Consider the following 15,683-nt stretch of genomic DNA (forward strand, 5'->3'; position numbering starts at 1 on the left):
GAATATTTTGAGAAGCGGTCATGAAGGTGAGCAGTATTTTCTAGTGGATGCCAAATTACATCTCTAAGGTTATCCCACACCATTCTCAGGGCAGCCTGCCTACTTTTGAGAGTTTCTTTAGGAACCTTGGGAAGTCTCTTTGAGTTGAAGTAAGGACTTTCACTTCTTCATGCTGAGTCGTAAAGCCTAAGCTATGGTTTTGCCTCCACCAAGCACGGCCTGGTGACTCAGACCCCAGGAACAGCCTCACTGGGTATTTTAGTGGTTGGGCATTCTCTGGTGGAGGCCGGAGGACAGGTGAAATGCATGATCCTGTTTTCCTCCCTGTTTCACTCCCTGGTTGAGGGGATAAAAACACAGCAGGAGGTTCCTACCTGCTTTCTCAGGTGGCGGGGACGGACCTGGAGGGAGGTTCTTCCTTCAGCCCCAGGGCTTCGTTGTGCTATCCTGGGGGTAATGCCGGCAGCCTCCTTCTTTTCCAACCTGCCTACTGCTGTTCCCCTTGCGAGAGCTCGCCGGTGACACGACGCCCGCGGGCAGGAAGCGGCCGGGACTCGGGAGACCCTACCGGCCCCGGGGCGGGGAGGCCGGGGGCCCCTCAGGGCCTTGAGGCGGGGCGGGCGGTGAGTGACGGTACCGGGAGGCGCCGGGGAAAGCGGGGAGGGGGAAGCGGCACCTCAGCCGCCCGCTGCCCACAGGCATTCTGTCAGGGGAGACGACGCCCCCGGCGCGTCGAGGAGAGGGTTCCCGCGTGAGGGAGGGCTGAGGGGCGGCGGGGAGCGGGGGCCGCCCCCTCAGCGGGGAGGTGTCTACCTTGAGGGTGGGGGCCGGCGCTGGGGCGAGGAAAGGCTGCTCTGTCCCTCCCCGGTTGCCCCACCTCTGCTCCCGACCCCCGCCCCGGCCCGCTTCCCCCGCTGAGTGCCGCCCCGGCCCGCGGCGCTGGCCGCCGGGGTGTCTCTTCCCTCGCCCGTTGCAGGCCTCTCTCTGCAGAGTGCGACGCGTGCCGGTAACGTGCCGGGGGCTGAGGCGGCGGCGACGACGACGACGACGGACAGATGGAGCCCGACGGCACGGTGAGGAGCGCGGCGGGGCGACGGGGCCGCCGCCCGGGGAGTCGCTGTGGCGGGAGGGCAGGGGGGTGGGAGCGCGGCCTTCCCGCCTGAGCGCCCTTCACTGGCGGCGGCGGTTGCGGCCCTGGCCCGGCCGTGGCCCCGTCCCCGCGGGCGCCGCCATTTCCTCTGTGGTGCGGCCTGCTGTGGTGAATTCACCTTGGGGGTAAACCGCTGCCCTTGCCTCAGGTCTGCAGCGGCACATGATGCCTGGGGAGGAGGGGTGTCTAATTGCTGACATTATGGGACACTGACTGTAAAAATAAAAAAGAAAAAAAAAAAGGGGTGGGGGTGTGTTTAGGGGGTAAGGTGGGATTGATCACCAAGCCTTTGTACTGTTTGGTTGGCCGTGGGTGTGTTCGACATAAAAATGAGAAAATGAGCAATTATCAATTCTGGTAAAGAGCAGTTGTCAAACCCACTAAATAACCCATAAAAGTAGTGATAAATATACATATCCATACTGTTGGGGGGGGAATAAAAAATAAATTTTAAAACCTATAAAAGCAGAAACAGGCAAGTGGCATGCTGCTAGTGCATAGAACTCTATTAAATCCTGTTTTCTTATTGCTGCATGGACATTAGAAAAGAAATGATGTTGAGGTAACAATCAGAATACAGATTTTAAGATTTTTAAATTTCGTTTGGGTTTACTGGATTGGGAATTCACGAGTGATGTGTTTAATTCCACATGTCTTCCATTTGCATTTTTGGTGTTGTGGTGGGTTTTTTTTTTAATAAGGCTTAAAACTCTTAAAATTTGTGTGGAGAAAATGAAATTTGAGATCTTTGGGATAAGGAATACGTTTTGGCTGTGGTGTCAGCTGTTAATTGTTACTTTATAGTTAAATTCAGATATTTTAGTGCTGTACACAGTCACCTGATGATTATACAAGTTGAATATTGTATTTTGTGAGAGAGATAAACAAAATAACCTGTTTCATCATCCTTCAAAAGATGTTTTCAGCAGAAAACATTCCTCCTAAAGCCTTTGGGACTGTAGGGATTATCACTGTTGTTGACCTGCAAGCATTAGGGTATTTTTTCAGGTTAGTTGCTACTCTAGGACAGTATTCCCAGGAGGAACCCGTACTACCGCCTGAATGCATATTTTCTCCAAGTTAAAGGCTTGGGTTTTTCCTCAGCCCCAACATGTATGTTTTAGTAAATTTTTGTCTGCCCTAAAACTAAAAAGACATGGACTAAGCTGGATTTATTGACTTTAAGGTATCCAAAACAACAGCATTAAGGCATTACTCAGAAACTTCGGACCCTAGCATATTCACTAAGTTAACTGAATTGTTTAAAACTAAGCTTATGTTTAAATACTTTGCTAAGCTGCTTTCTGATTAGAATTATGTAGTCAAATGTTGTTGTTTAGCATTTGCTGTGCCTCCCAAAAAATTCTGTATGTATTTTCCTGTTGAGAATTTTTTCTTTCATAGCTTATAACATGTAAGATATTGAAAATATCTGAAAATGTGTTCTTTCAATCAGCAGACCACAAATCAGACACAAACAGAATCTTTATCTTCATCTCCCAACACTGTGTCACCAGTGCCATTAAGTAATCTGACCAGTACTCCAAGGTTTGGAACAGTTACTCCAAATCGCATCTTTGTAGGAGGAATTGATTTTAAGGTAATTTTTTCCTAATTTTACTACTAAATGATAATTTATAACCTTATAAAAATCAGTAGGGAAAAAAAGTGAGACATAATCATATGTGTGTTTGCTTAGGTGGTAAGTACCCTTCACTATAACATTCAAATCAACAGTAGAGAATAGAGGTTGAAGCCTTGATTTGCATAACTGTACTACAAAGTTGATTCTGTACACCTGGTTGCTAGAAGCTTTTGATGTACTGGTTCTTCAGAATTTTCTCTTTTCAAAGAAGGTGGCTTCTGTAATCAGCAGAGCTTATGGTAGAAAAGCATGTATAAGGCTTTTTATTATGTATAACACTTATTAAACCATAAACACAATGTTACAGATTGCAAACAGAGCAAATGTCAATAGCTTCAGTTCCTCTAGCACTTTTCTTCCAGGTCATTCAAAAAAGGAGATACAGTGCATGTATTCCTCACCATAGTAATTCTCTTAAAAGCAAGTGTTTGTTTTAAAACAAATAGTAAAGCTTCTCTGGGCAACTTGCAGTACTGATCTAAATTCTTAGGATGCTTGTACCTTTGCATATGCCCTAAAATCCTCAAGTAGCGGTGAATATTGAACAATTCTTACATTATTCAATCACTTTGAACATTTGTAGCAAGATATGCATCAGACCTATATTCCAGCTACTCACATTTTGCTTTCCTACCACTCTAGATAATAAATTAAGTCATTGACTTTTGCAAAACATTGTTGGTCTGCTTAGCTGTTTCTTTGTTCCCATCAACAGTATCTTCTCTGCCTTAATCCTCCTAGGCTGAGGACCTTTTGAGCACTGACTCAGATGAATAGTAGAAGAATGACAATTCACTCAGACTACTTTGCATAATAAAAACAAGAAATTCCAGGATCTTCTGGCTTATTTGCCTGAGATAATTCAAATGGAGGCATTCATAATTCAAGAGGTGTTCTGTGTGTTGGGCTTTAGCTAAGAGGCACAGTAGCTTTTTGCATTAATAGTAAGCAAATTACCAGAGATGTAAAAAGACCTGTCTCATTCTATTCTTTCTTCACTGCAATTTCAAGGGTTAAAACACTTTTCTGCATAACATATCAATATTCTCATTAATTGTCATATTTAGTGTTCATTTTGAAGAGTCTCTTGACTTTTTGCTTCAGTTGCTGATAAGTAAAAATCTATTATGAATCTTAATTTCCACAACAGAGGAATTAAGTGTATTTGTATCTATAAACATGAAGATGGATTTTATTGGGAAAAGGGAAAAAAGGGATGAAATCTCTGTACAGACGTTTTGGGTACTCTTCCATTTACCTATGACTCTTGATATCAAGTGGAGCCTTCAATTTCTGTTCAAATTCTGGGATATATAGGTCAGTATTGGATTTTACTTTTTTTCTTGTAAGTCTTATGGCAAAAAGCATTGGGTGTTTTGGGTTTTTACCTTCAAAGGTCCCCCTTGGGGCACTGTGGGGTAGTGGGAAAAAGCTAAAAAGTGAGACGCTTAACAAAAAATTATTTCTTTTCAGCAAGCTTTTTTATCATTTAGCCACATCCATTTGGTCTGTCACTGTAGCAGTGATTCTTCTTTGTACAGAGGAAACGTCTGACCTCTTAAACTTAGAGAAACAATTTGTAAGAGAAGTTGAGTGCAGTTTTGTACTGGTCTGAAGAGCTGTTTCTTCAGTGGTGTATGCTGTGTATCTTTGACATGAGTGAAGGCTTTTCTTAAGAATCTGATAAGCACCTTTGTCTGGTCATGAGCAGGAAAAGGCAAGTCCTGAAAGTGTTTCTGGCAAGCTTCTAGATACCGTGTTTGTCCAGATACTTGCAGATTTCTATGTGAATTGTGTTTCCTTCATGTTCCCATTTAATACACTGCTCTGCAGATAAACCTCTGGCTTTCTGTGTTTATAGTCTTGTGTAGCCATCCTTCGTGTCCTTGAGATACTGAATGACACTTTCAGGACAGATTAGTCTTTAGGACTCCTAGGTTGTTTCTTGGTGTATTCTAGCTTTCTACTATTTTGTTACAGGTTCTTTTTCTCATCTTTGTGAAGCAGCTGAGCTGCATCTGAAGCTTAAAAGAAACAATCTTCCAGAAATGAGAAATTTTATCTATAGGCCTTTCATGTCTAAGCAGGTACATTTTGATCTTCATTGGGAAAAATATTAAGGGAAAGGAAAATCTCCAGTATGAGTCTTCTGTATGTTGTATGTGCTTTTTGTTACTCAAGAATGTGAGACCACTTCAGCATGGGCTGCAGAATTGTTTTATATAAGCTATCAGTTGTTTGGCTGAATCTGTTTTCCTGTGTACACAGGCTTTCAGCCTTCTTTTCAGGCATAAAGCATGATCATCTATTCAAGAGAGTGGTTCTGGACTCCAGTCAGAAATTTTTTTAACTTTTCCATGACGGGTAGTTTCTCAAGAACCAGTGCAGGTAGTTTCCAGGGAGAGGACACAATTACTGAACTTTAATAAAACATTGAAGCATTTCATGCCTGTTTAGTGCAGTTGTCTGTTCTTACTCCTCACACTTTCAGAGTGACTGTTTTCTAATATTTTAATGCCTGAATGCTTGGATTAGTGAGGGAGATAAAGCAATCTGCTACCCTTAATGCTCTCTGTTGGATTTAGAGGTTGTAGCAAGCAAGCTGAATTCCTTATTTTTGTAAAATGTGGCTTGAGGGTAGAATTACTCATATTCTTTCCAGTTGTTTAAATTTAGTTTCTGTTTCTTTAAGTTCTTTTTGCTTTTCAAACTTTGATGCACGGGAGAGGATTTACTAAATTGCATACATACTCTTTTAAATAAAACAGTAAGTCATTCACTCACAGGTAAAATAGTACTTCTGATACATGTCCTTAAAAATAACAAAAGGTACAGATGACTATAGAAATTGCTTGAATCATATAGAGATCCATGCATATAAGCATACTTCTTCCAGCATTAGGTATAATATTAACTATGGACCATGTAGAAAAAAAAATTAAATCTGAAATACGGTGTTTAGGGCACTATATTTGATACTTGCTTACACTGTAAAAGAAAACTGATTCACAGAATGTAGATGAGTGTTCCCATAGCTTAGGTGTGCCTATATATTAGGAACTTGACTTTCTCTATGCATACTCAGAAGGGAACAGTTTCCTCCAAGTGGATTTACAACATTCTCCATTAAAAGGACCTTGTCCTACTTTATAATGGAGGTTTCCTGTGATATGCCTATACATATTTGCAGAGTCTTAGATTAAACATTCTTGAAAAAGAGGAATTGCAGTACATTAGATTGATTTGACCATTAAGTTACAGTGGTTTAGGGGGATTTTTTCACGTGGACCTATGCATATCCTTTATGGAAGTCTACACACTCTGCTGTTTTGAAGTTTGAAAACACAGCAGTGATATTTCATGTTGTAAACAGCACTCTAGTACAAAATTTGCAGAAACCAAAATTCAGACCTAGGAACCTGCCTCAGTGACCTTGCCTGTAAAGGGACAGTTGTTACATAAATTCACTGAAAGATGATTTTTAGTATTTTAGTGGTTTTCTAGCATTATTGCTGAATACAAAAAAGCAGTAATTAAACAAGGATGCTGTTCTCTTGCTGTGGGGCTCATACATGCTCATTCTTCTCTCCTCCTATCCAGGGTTATAATTACTTTGTAGCAAACTTTATCCAAAGTACATCCATTAAAAGTCTTACAGAAAATATTCATTGAATAACTATGCAAGCCAACTTTTCTCTCCCCCTCCTTGATTTACTGTACTAGACTAATGAAAATGATCTGAGGAAGTTTTTTGCTCAGTACGGCAGTGTGAAAGAAGTGAAGATAGTAAATGACAGAGCTGGAGTATCAAAAGGGTTAGTACAGTAGTATAAGTATAGTGCTGTGGGAAATGAAAATATAATGACTATAGTAAATTTGATTATGACTTTCATAGCTTAGAATATTAACTTTGTCATTGAAATTCCCAGTTATTCTATGTATGCAAAAATCTCCTCTTGCCCTTTAACATCTTCATATAAATGTCTTTGTAACTTGTATAAATGTAAACCTCTATAGTCGAGTTATTGTAATATAAGATAAAGCTCTGTGCAACTAAGACAAAAATCAATAGTCCTTTGAGTTTTTCTATGACAACAATAATTTAGATAGATAATCCTAAAAAGGGTAACTGAGCTATTAAACATGTATTTCTATTACTGAAAACCAGTATGGAAAGAAGCCTAAGAATGGAGGAAGAGGTGAGATAGACCTGGTTGTGCTGGAGTACGTGGCAATAACTTAAGATTTTGTATTAAGGTTTCTTTTGAACAAGAACATGGGCAGGGGGAGGAGGGGTAGCACAGAAATCTGTCAATGAATCATGATTGCAGAAGAGGGGACCAAGACTGGAAGTCAACAACAACAGAAGTGCCAAAAAGCAAATCTGGAGAAAGGTTAAGTCTGGGTAGTAAAGTTATTGCTAGAACCCAAAGGATGGTGAAAGAAATAAGGGAGGGAACTGTCACAGAAGGGAGGAAAGAGGGCTGAAGCAAAAAGGAATGTGCCTGGGAACTTGTACATGTAAAATTCACTTGGGTCAGAAGTTCTCTTCTGATCAGTAAGCCTGTGGTGTCAGCATATCATAATTTTAATGCTGTCATCACTTAACATACATGTGATTATGTCTATTAGTTTATTGTCTAGATACCACATAGAGTTAAAAGTCTGTGTAGGTAAGGTCCCAAGCTAGGAAAATAGTGTCTGTTCTTTGAACTTGGAAATGTGTCCAAATTTGTTTGTAAAAGTCAATACAGGAAAAGCCCATTTTGAAGATTTAAAAGTACAGCTGGTCAGAGACTTGGTTTAATGGAAATGAAGGACCTAAAGACATACACTGAGTAACGAAGACAATACAGAGAATTTTTGAGAACTCACATGGGCTACTGATTCACTGCATAGAAACAATAATATATGATGATGTACTTAAATACATTAGTAAGTAGACTATAGCTAGGATGTCAAATTAAGATTACAGTTGTTACTGCATGACTTTTTTTTCATTAGTTTACCGTTCAAGGTTGTTTGCACTATATATGAAGTAATAATGTGCAATACATGCAAATATGAACTTTGGAGACTTAGCTTCTGTAATTTTTATTCAGGTATGGCTTTGTTACTTTTGAAACCCAAGAAGATGCACAGAAGATTTTACAAGAGGTAAGCAATAGTCCCTGTTACGATTTTCTCTGAAGCGAAATACTTCATTTCCTGTTAGATACTAAGTAGCCCTGGTTGTCTGGTTCTCTTCTGTTTGCCAACTTGGATTTGAAGATCTCTTAAGTTTGGTCCGCATAGTTAAGAAGATGGCTTAGATATAAGGCAAGATTTATACTGAGGTCTTCTGGAACTAGGGAAGGGAGTTGATTTTTGACATAGTCTATTCTTTCTTAGTCTTTATGTGTTCTATAGTATATATAGAGCTATAAAGACTCTACCCTTCACAATTGCTTTCATTTCCTTTACTAGAAAATCCATTGCTGTCAAGATTTTGTGGGTAGTTGGGAAAGACGACTGCTGTCTTTCATTCTGACATGTTTGATTGTCAGAGCTGAGGTAATTCTTTTCAGGAATAATTAGGTTCTCTTGAAGTCTTGAACAATGAAGCTCATCTTATGGAATTCTTGCTTTCTGTCTTTACTGTGCTACTGTCTTGATGCTCCTTGTAGAACCTCCCTTGAGACATGTATATTAGCACTTCCCTTTGGTTTGTTTCTTTTCAACGTGCGCTCAGTCTTCTGTTGGAAATGTATTGGAGAGATCTGTTGGTCAGGATGTATTCATACGTGAGGTATCTGGGTGGGGGGGACCCCAGAAAATGGTATCCAAGGCTTGCAGATGGTCTTCTCCAAATAGAAAGCTGGTTAAAATGCTGAGAATTCACATACTAAAAATCAAAGTAAAAGCTGGGACTCTTTCAAGGAAGTCTTCAAAAAATATGGTTATGTGGAGCCAGAAGAATATACAGACAAGAACTTGAGTGAGGTACTTTTCTTCCTCTGTTTTTTTTGGTGTTTTTTTTTCTGTGAACTAGTATCAAGTACGATTAGCATCCAATGGTAATCCATTAAATTAAGTTTAATCTTTATACTTGAAATTATCAGTCTGTGTACACAAGGAAATTATTGGTATTAGTTGTTATTCAAGAGGCTCCATGAAGAGCAGGTAATAATTGAAATTACTAATGATTAATTTTGTCTGTGAAGTCTAAGTTTAGATTGAAAAGGAATTAGTATAACTTTTGGTTGTTTTGAGATGCACTGAAAATAAAAAACAGGGTAGGGACCTACTAAGTGCCTGTTTACTTCTGATTTTATTTTCTTGGATGGCTAGATATGTGTAGAAATATGCATAATGAATGTCTTTTTTTTCTTTAATTCTAGGCTAAAAAACTTAATTATAAGGATAAGAAATTGAATATTGGTCCAGCAATAAGAAAACAGCAAATACGGGGTTCTCGTATGTATTTTTTTATTTGTTTATTATGTGTCACAACAAATGTAAGTTCCTAGTAAAGATGTGCTTGATCATGCACTCTACTAATGCTCTGTGTGTGCAGTGAGCTCAGAAGAGTTTGCAGTGGAAGTACGTGCATGCCAGTGGAAATGTCCAAATAAACAGATTGATCTTAGGTTCCTTTATCTCTTTTAGGCTATTATTTACTTTCTTTGGAAAAGATTATCTAGGAAAAAACTGAATGGAAATTTTTCTTGGTTGCCAGGCAGAATTTCAAATCTAAACACTTAAACTGTCCTCACAGATTCTACAGGATAAAGCAGGCTGTGCTGATGGGTTGGGTTGTTACCTATTTATTTATATTGGTAAAATCCATCAGGACTGCTGTATCTTGCCTTCTCTGGTAGAAACCGTAAGGAATGAGTGGTTGCAGTCACTGTTTGTTTCTTAAGAGTTCTTTGCTGTAGATAATGGAATGGATGCTGTATGTTCCTCTTTTGGCAAATAACTACTTAGATTGAACACTTCTGTATTCAGATGAATAACTTCTGTGTCTTGAGCAAGTATGCTGTTACGATGTTCTTTTGGGGGAGACAGAAGACAAATTTTCTTCTAGAGAAGATGCCATCTCCTTCTACCAGGAGCTGTTTTATTTCTATAATAGACTACTGAAAATGTAGGATATAAATTGCCACCCTTTAAGACAGGATGTGTCAGTGTTTGGCATAGCAGTGCATGCTGGTTTGGTATTCCTCAGTAAGGGCTCTGTGTCAGAGGTATAAAATGCATTCATTTTTTAAGTGCAGCAGGGAATGAAGTGTACACTTTTGTAACTTTCCTTCCATATTTATCCGCTGAGCTAACACTGTTGGTGCACACCTGCTTTCTGTAGACAGGACACTTCTGTCTCTTCCTCCCCTCATGCATAGATATGCCCTTCTTCTAAGTGTGTAGGGATAGTGTTTGCCCAGGAGAAATTGAATGCTTTGTTCCAACTGTATAGTTTCTTTGCTGTAGAAATTATTCAGCATGATCTTTGCTCAGTCATGAGCAAAGCAAGCCCTGGGCTTACCTCAGTTCTTGTTGTCGCTGCTGCCAGTGCTGCTGCTGCCTTGCTGACATCCTGTGACCATCTACTTTCATGATTTTGTGTTTGAGAGACAATTGAGATGGCAGTAAGCACATTGCCTTGTGTTCTTCACTTTGAGTGTTTTGCTTCTCTGAAGATCAGAAATGATCCTTTCTTTTTTTTTTTGACCTACGCATCTTAAAAAAAAAAAAGTTGCTGGTAAGTAAACTTTAAGATATTAATTCCAGGTTCTGCTGCAATACCAGAAGGTGGTACGATGTACTTAACAACTTCAAGTGGATATCCCTATATTTACCACAATGGAGTGGCCTATTTTCATACACCTGAAGTCACTTCTGTTACGCAGCCATGGCCAGTAAGTAATTTGGTTTTGTACATATGCTTTTCTGTGGACCAGGATGAGTGCAGTGGTTTCAAGTCCCTGCTTTCAGTTTCTTTGGCTGTGCTTTGTGTTTGATGTTTAAATGGCTTTCCTATATTAGTCTGCTTATTTTGTGTTTTTAAATAATGCTTAAGTTTATTCTTCTGCAGGGGACTTTGCTTTGATGTGACCTGCTGGACAGAGTAGTTCAGAATGAGTGTGGGCCCTACCCAGGTTCTCCTGGTTCTGTTTTACTAAGGAACTGTTGGTGCTTATGACCCTTGATTGGCTCCATTTATTATTCTTCTAAAAGTGAGGTGTTCTTGACTTCAAAATATTATGCTGCTGATGAAAAGAGAAACAAAGCAAAAGCGAAATTGTCTGGTTTTATAGTCATTCACATCTTCTTTTTCACAAATTCTGCTTGTTTTAAGAGGAAGATAATTTGTTAGATTGTAGTAGGCTTGGGGAATTTGGACAATTTCCTGGGAAGTGCAGGAAGGAGTTGTCAGTTATCTCAGTTGGTTTGGCTTTTTTACAAGGCCGAAGGATTGCAACGTTGATGGGGTCTGCATAAGGCACAGGATATATGTAGAGGATGCATCCTTACCAGTTTCTGTAAAAGCAGCATTCACAGAAGCTGCACATACTGTCTTTACAAACGAATGGAAAATCCCTTCATGTACTGGGGGGGGAACTCAGTAGAAGAATTACTACTAGTAAAAAAAAGCTTTCCCAAAAGAGAGATAAGAGCAGTAGTAGAATCTTTAATGTTATTTATTTTGGCACTGTAGTGTCTTTTTTCTCAGTATTTAATCTCTGTTTTAACCACTTTTCTTAACTTCCAAGATACTAGCTCTTCCAACAGAGGAATGATACAGTGCCTCCTCAACTTTAGAGCATAAGCATAAACGCCTGTTCATATATTTTTAGAAAGCCTTTTTGAAGTTCATGCTTAATAGTTCTAAAGAACTTTCCCAAATCCTGCCTTTTGGAAACAATACTTTTTGTATTCTAGTACTGAACTTTGGTTCTGGTGTCCTGGCTCAGATCCACTGTGTTTCAAATAGCACTCAGCCTTTCCAATTAGGAATACTGCTGCCTCTTTTGGTTTCAGTTATTTACATATTTTTAATTTTAATCATTAGGAAAGTAACTATATAAAAAAGTTAAGGAAAAAACCTGAAAACTTGATGTTACAGAAAACATAATTAAAGATATTAATACCTTACGAAATCGTTGCATTAAACTTGTAACCCTTTTCTTTTTAAGTCGCGCTCAGTTTCCAGTTCACCTATGATGGTAGCGCAACCGGTTTATCAGTCTCCTACCTACCATTATCAGGTATGTGTTTGAAAACGGGCTTCAGACCATCAGTATTGCTTCCAGCCATTCAGTCTTATTTGCAGCACTGTCTTGGGTCTGTTTAGTCTTAGGAAATAAAAAGACTGTTCTAAGTGATAATACAAAAGAGACTTTAATTTCATCAGAGGTTTGCTTTTCCTAATAATACAACTTATTCTGCCTGTGTAACTACATGGAAATGTAATAAATTAAAGTTTTCTTTGGTGTTGCTAGACAAATGGCTTAGTACTGTTCTTAACTTTTGTCTAAGCCAAACTCCTGCTCAAAGCAGGGCTGGTTTGATCAGGTTTCTCAGGCGCTTGTCCAGTGAGGGAGTTTCCACAACCTTTCTGGACAGCCTCTTCCAACATTTGTCCCTTCTCATAATAAAGGACTTTTAACTAGCTATAAGGAAAAAAAAAACTTTCAATGTTTCAGCCTCTGTCTGCACTGTTGTGCTCTGAACAACTCTGACGAGAATCTGGCTCAGTCATGTTTATGGCCCACGCCCCCTTAGGTAGCTGTAGCCAGCAATAATTATCCCCTAGCCATCATGGTGGCCCACTACTGGACTTATGCAGCATGTGTGTTTTTATTGTGTATTGGAAAGTTAACTGCATTTTGCATCTTCTGTTTTCCTAATTAGGCCTGCTTCTTAGATGCTTCAGTGTTTTAGAAGCCTAGGAGCTTATGAAATGCCCAAGTCAGAGGTTGAGTGGAAGTAGACAAAACTATGTTCCTGAATTACTTGGGGGACTATGAAATCATGCCACTTGTTAATTAAGAATTTATTATAGATTTGAGATAGTTTTGATTCTAGTATGTTGGGAGTTCTAGTGTGTGTATGCATACGGTCTTAATCACGTGAGTAATATCTCTTCTTGTTTGAATTTAGGCACCAACACAGTGTCTTCCAAGTCAGTGGCAGTGGTCTGTTCCACAGGTAAATATAGTTCATAGTTACAGCATCTTACCATTAGTTTGCATCTAGTTTAAAGGTACTGTGCACTTATCTAACAGTGAAACTTCCCACTATTCACAACACTATTGAAGTAAATATTAATTGCTATATTTTAGCAAGGCATTTGCAACACTTTCTGCCACAATAGGAGGCATAAACAAGCATTTATTGAAACATTAAATACAAATCTGGTGTAAAGAAAGCATCTTCCTGTCCCTTCTCTGTCTGGCAAAAAGTTTATATTAAATTATCTAGTAAGTTCTCAGAAGCAGGTAAAAACTCCTGTATCTTGTCTGATAGGAGGGACATTAGTGTTAACCAGCTCACTAACTGATATTAGGAGTATTGCCAGCAGAGGCATGTATACACAGAAGTATGTTGAAATTAGACCGAGACCTCTGAAATAGGAGGAAGAACTTGCAATTGTTAACTTAGTAATTTTGGGAGAGACTTACCGCTTTCGTGATCCCTGTAGCAGAGGAGCTTAATATGGAGATCTTGCCACTCAAGGAACTTGAAGAGTTTGAAGCTAAAAGGAGAACCAAGTCCCTTAAGCTTGAACTGTTACAACGTGTCCTCGTTACGTTAACAGCAGCCAGCCTTGTCCAGTTACGATCAATTCTACTCTATTAATAGGTGCCAGTGTGCTGCTTTGAAATCTGGGTACGGAATTGGAGAAGTACTGTGGGTTTTATTTAAAAATGAAAATACTTGTGGTAACATTTTTGCAAGAGAAAATTAAACTGTATTATGTTTCTGTCATTAAGAGTGTCAATTTTTATAAAAGTTCAGGACTTCTTTAATAGTGCTCTCAAAATCATAAATAAAATCTGAAAAATATATAAAAGGGATTAAAGGACATCTTTGTTATATTCTACTACCTGACTTTTCTACCTTCTTCTCCTTCGCTTAATTTTTTTAGGTTATCAAAAATGAATTTGATACTTAGCTTTAAAGCTTTATCTTTGTTGATGCGTAGCAAAGAAGACTGTAAAATAAGCTTTGGTATTTATCATGCATAAATCATAATTTATGAAAAGAATGTGTTTTATTTCAGTCTCCTCCCTCTTCACCTTCATTGTTGTATCTGCAACCATCTGAAGTCATTTATCAGCCAGTAGGGATTACCCAGGAAAGTGGATGTATACCACCTCCTCTTCTAGTGGAAGCTGCAGTTCCTGAGGTATTTTTTTAAATAAAAATTTTACTTAAAATTGAAGCACTTATCTGCAATTGAACAATGTAGTCTTTTAGTTGAAGCACAAACAGTTCAGAGCACTCTGTCGACTCTTCCCTGTACTTACCCACCACACCCATGATGCTCCTCTTAAATCCAGAATGCTGGATTAGTCTACCCAGGCCATATATTTCCTGAAGTAAATCTTTTTCTGTATGAGTAAAAGCTTGTTTCTAAATATTCTGAAGATTAGAATGAATTGGGAGGAGTAGAATGACTCCTTTTTTTGTTTGGGTTTTTTTGCTTCTGTATCAATAGCATTTCTAATATTCTTAAGAGATTCTTAATGTATAAGGCCATTTCTTTATAATTTGATATTAAAAATGACAGTAAGTAGCTGTAGGAAAAACTAACTATAAAAAATTGTATTATGGTTAATTGGTACTCTTCCTCCTTGATAATTTATTCTTAATTATCAGGGATGCCAAAATAAATGGTAAATTAGGACAGTAATCCGTATTTTTACAAAAGTTGAAGCGTATTTTATTGCTACATGAGAAGTTCCAAAACTGGTGTATCAAGCATGTTAGGTATGTCAGAATTTCCTGCTTAAGTGATCTAATTTCCCTTTAGAGGTCTTCAATAATACAGGACTTTGGTGGTTGGGGTTTTTAATTTTTTTTCTGAAGTGTATAAATCTCAATATTTATTGTATACTCATAAATCTTAGTATCAATGTTATTTTTACCTTTTGTATTTCATAACTCAGATATCAACTTACACAGAAATTTAAACTATGTGAGCATTAAGAAAAAATGCAAAATTAGTTATGGAATATTTGCATGTAACATGCTCTCAGTTCACAGGTACATAATTTGTTGATGGTAAAGGAAACAATATGTGGAAATTTAGAAGATGGTGTAAAATTCAAAGAAAAGGGTGTGTATTATTTGTATGTAAATATCTTGTAAGTGTGATAATTCTGGGAGTTACATTTCAATTTACTACACGATCATCTACACATTTAAACACTGTTCCAATCAGAGCTTGAGTGAAGTGGGTATGTGGCAGAGAAGCATGCTACTTATGTCAAGGAAAATTCTTTTTGACACTGATCTAGATAAACTCAATTTACCAAACTTTAATACATTCAGGAAAGCATAAATTTAAATACTGAAATTTTGGGTTGTAAAAAGACAGTTGTTTAGATAAACACAGCCCACAACTTGAAATTTTAAGGGACCTAAATTCATATGAAAGGTTTATAAAAACATAAAATTGTGGAACAAACTTTTCAGCTTATTTTTTGCATTTATTTTTTTTTATACCAGCTGTATTCTGATCATGGAGTTCAAGCACCACATCAGCAGCCTTACACCCAGAGTGCCATAGCCATGCCTGCCCCTGTGAGTATCAAACTGAGATAGTTAAAGCACTGTAGTCTTGCTGTCCCCCTTCTTGAAGTAAGAGAAGAGGGGCAGCGATGGAAAGTCTTCTATTAA

At 38.5% G+C, this 15,683-nt stretch overlaps 2 protein-coding genes across 2 annotated transcripts; one reads left to right on the forward strand and one right to left on the reverse strand.

The window, feature by feature from the left end:
- Nucleotides 1-564: 564 nt before the first annotated feature.
- LOC106895066 (proline-rich protein 2-like) lies at nt 565-1,314 on the reverse strand. The gene is made up of 2 exons (XM_014954151.1): nt 1,175-1,314; nt 565-1,117 (listed from the first exon to the last, which is right to left on the reverse strand). The coding sequence occupies exons 1-2, from the start codon at nt 1,312-1,314 to the stop codon at nt 565-567; spliced, it is 693 nt and encodes a 230-aa protein (XP_014809637.1).
- Nucleotides 1,315-2,588: 1,274 nt separating this feature from the next.
- On the forward strand, nt 2,589-15,683 carry BOLL (boule homolog, RNA binding protein). Its single transcript, XM_014954152.1, is given in 9 exon segments — nt 2,589-2,750; nt 6,519-6,610; nt 7,898-7,952; nt 9,176-9,251; nt 10,566-10,693; nt 11,972-12,043; nt 12,939-12,986; nt 14,062-14,187; nt 15,513-15,683. Coding segments are annotated over 9 exon segments (930 nt in total).

This window comes from Calidris pugnax, unplaced genomic scaffold (assembly GCF_001431845.1).
Source record: "Calidris pugnax isolate Ruff unplaced genomic scaffold, ASM143184v1 scaffold103, whole genome shotgun sequence".
Classification (NCBI taxonomy): domain Eukaryota; kingdom Metazoa; phylum Chordata; class Aves; order Charadriiformes; family Scolopacidae; genus Calidris; species Calidris pugnax.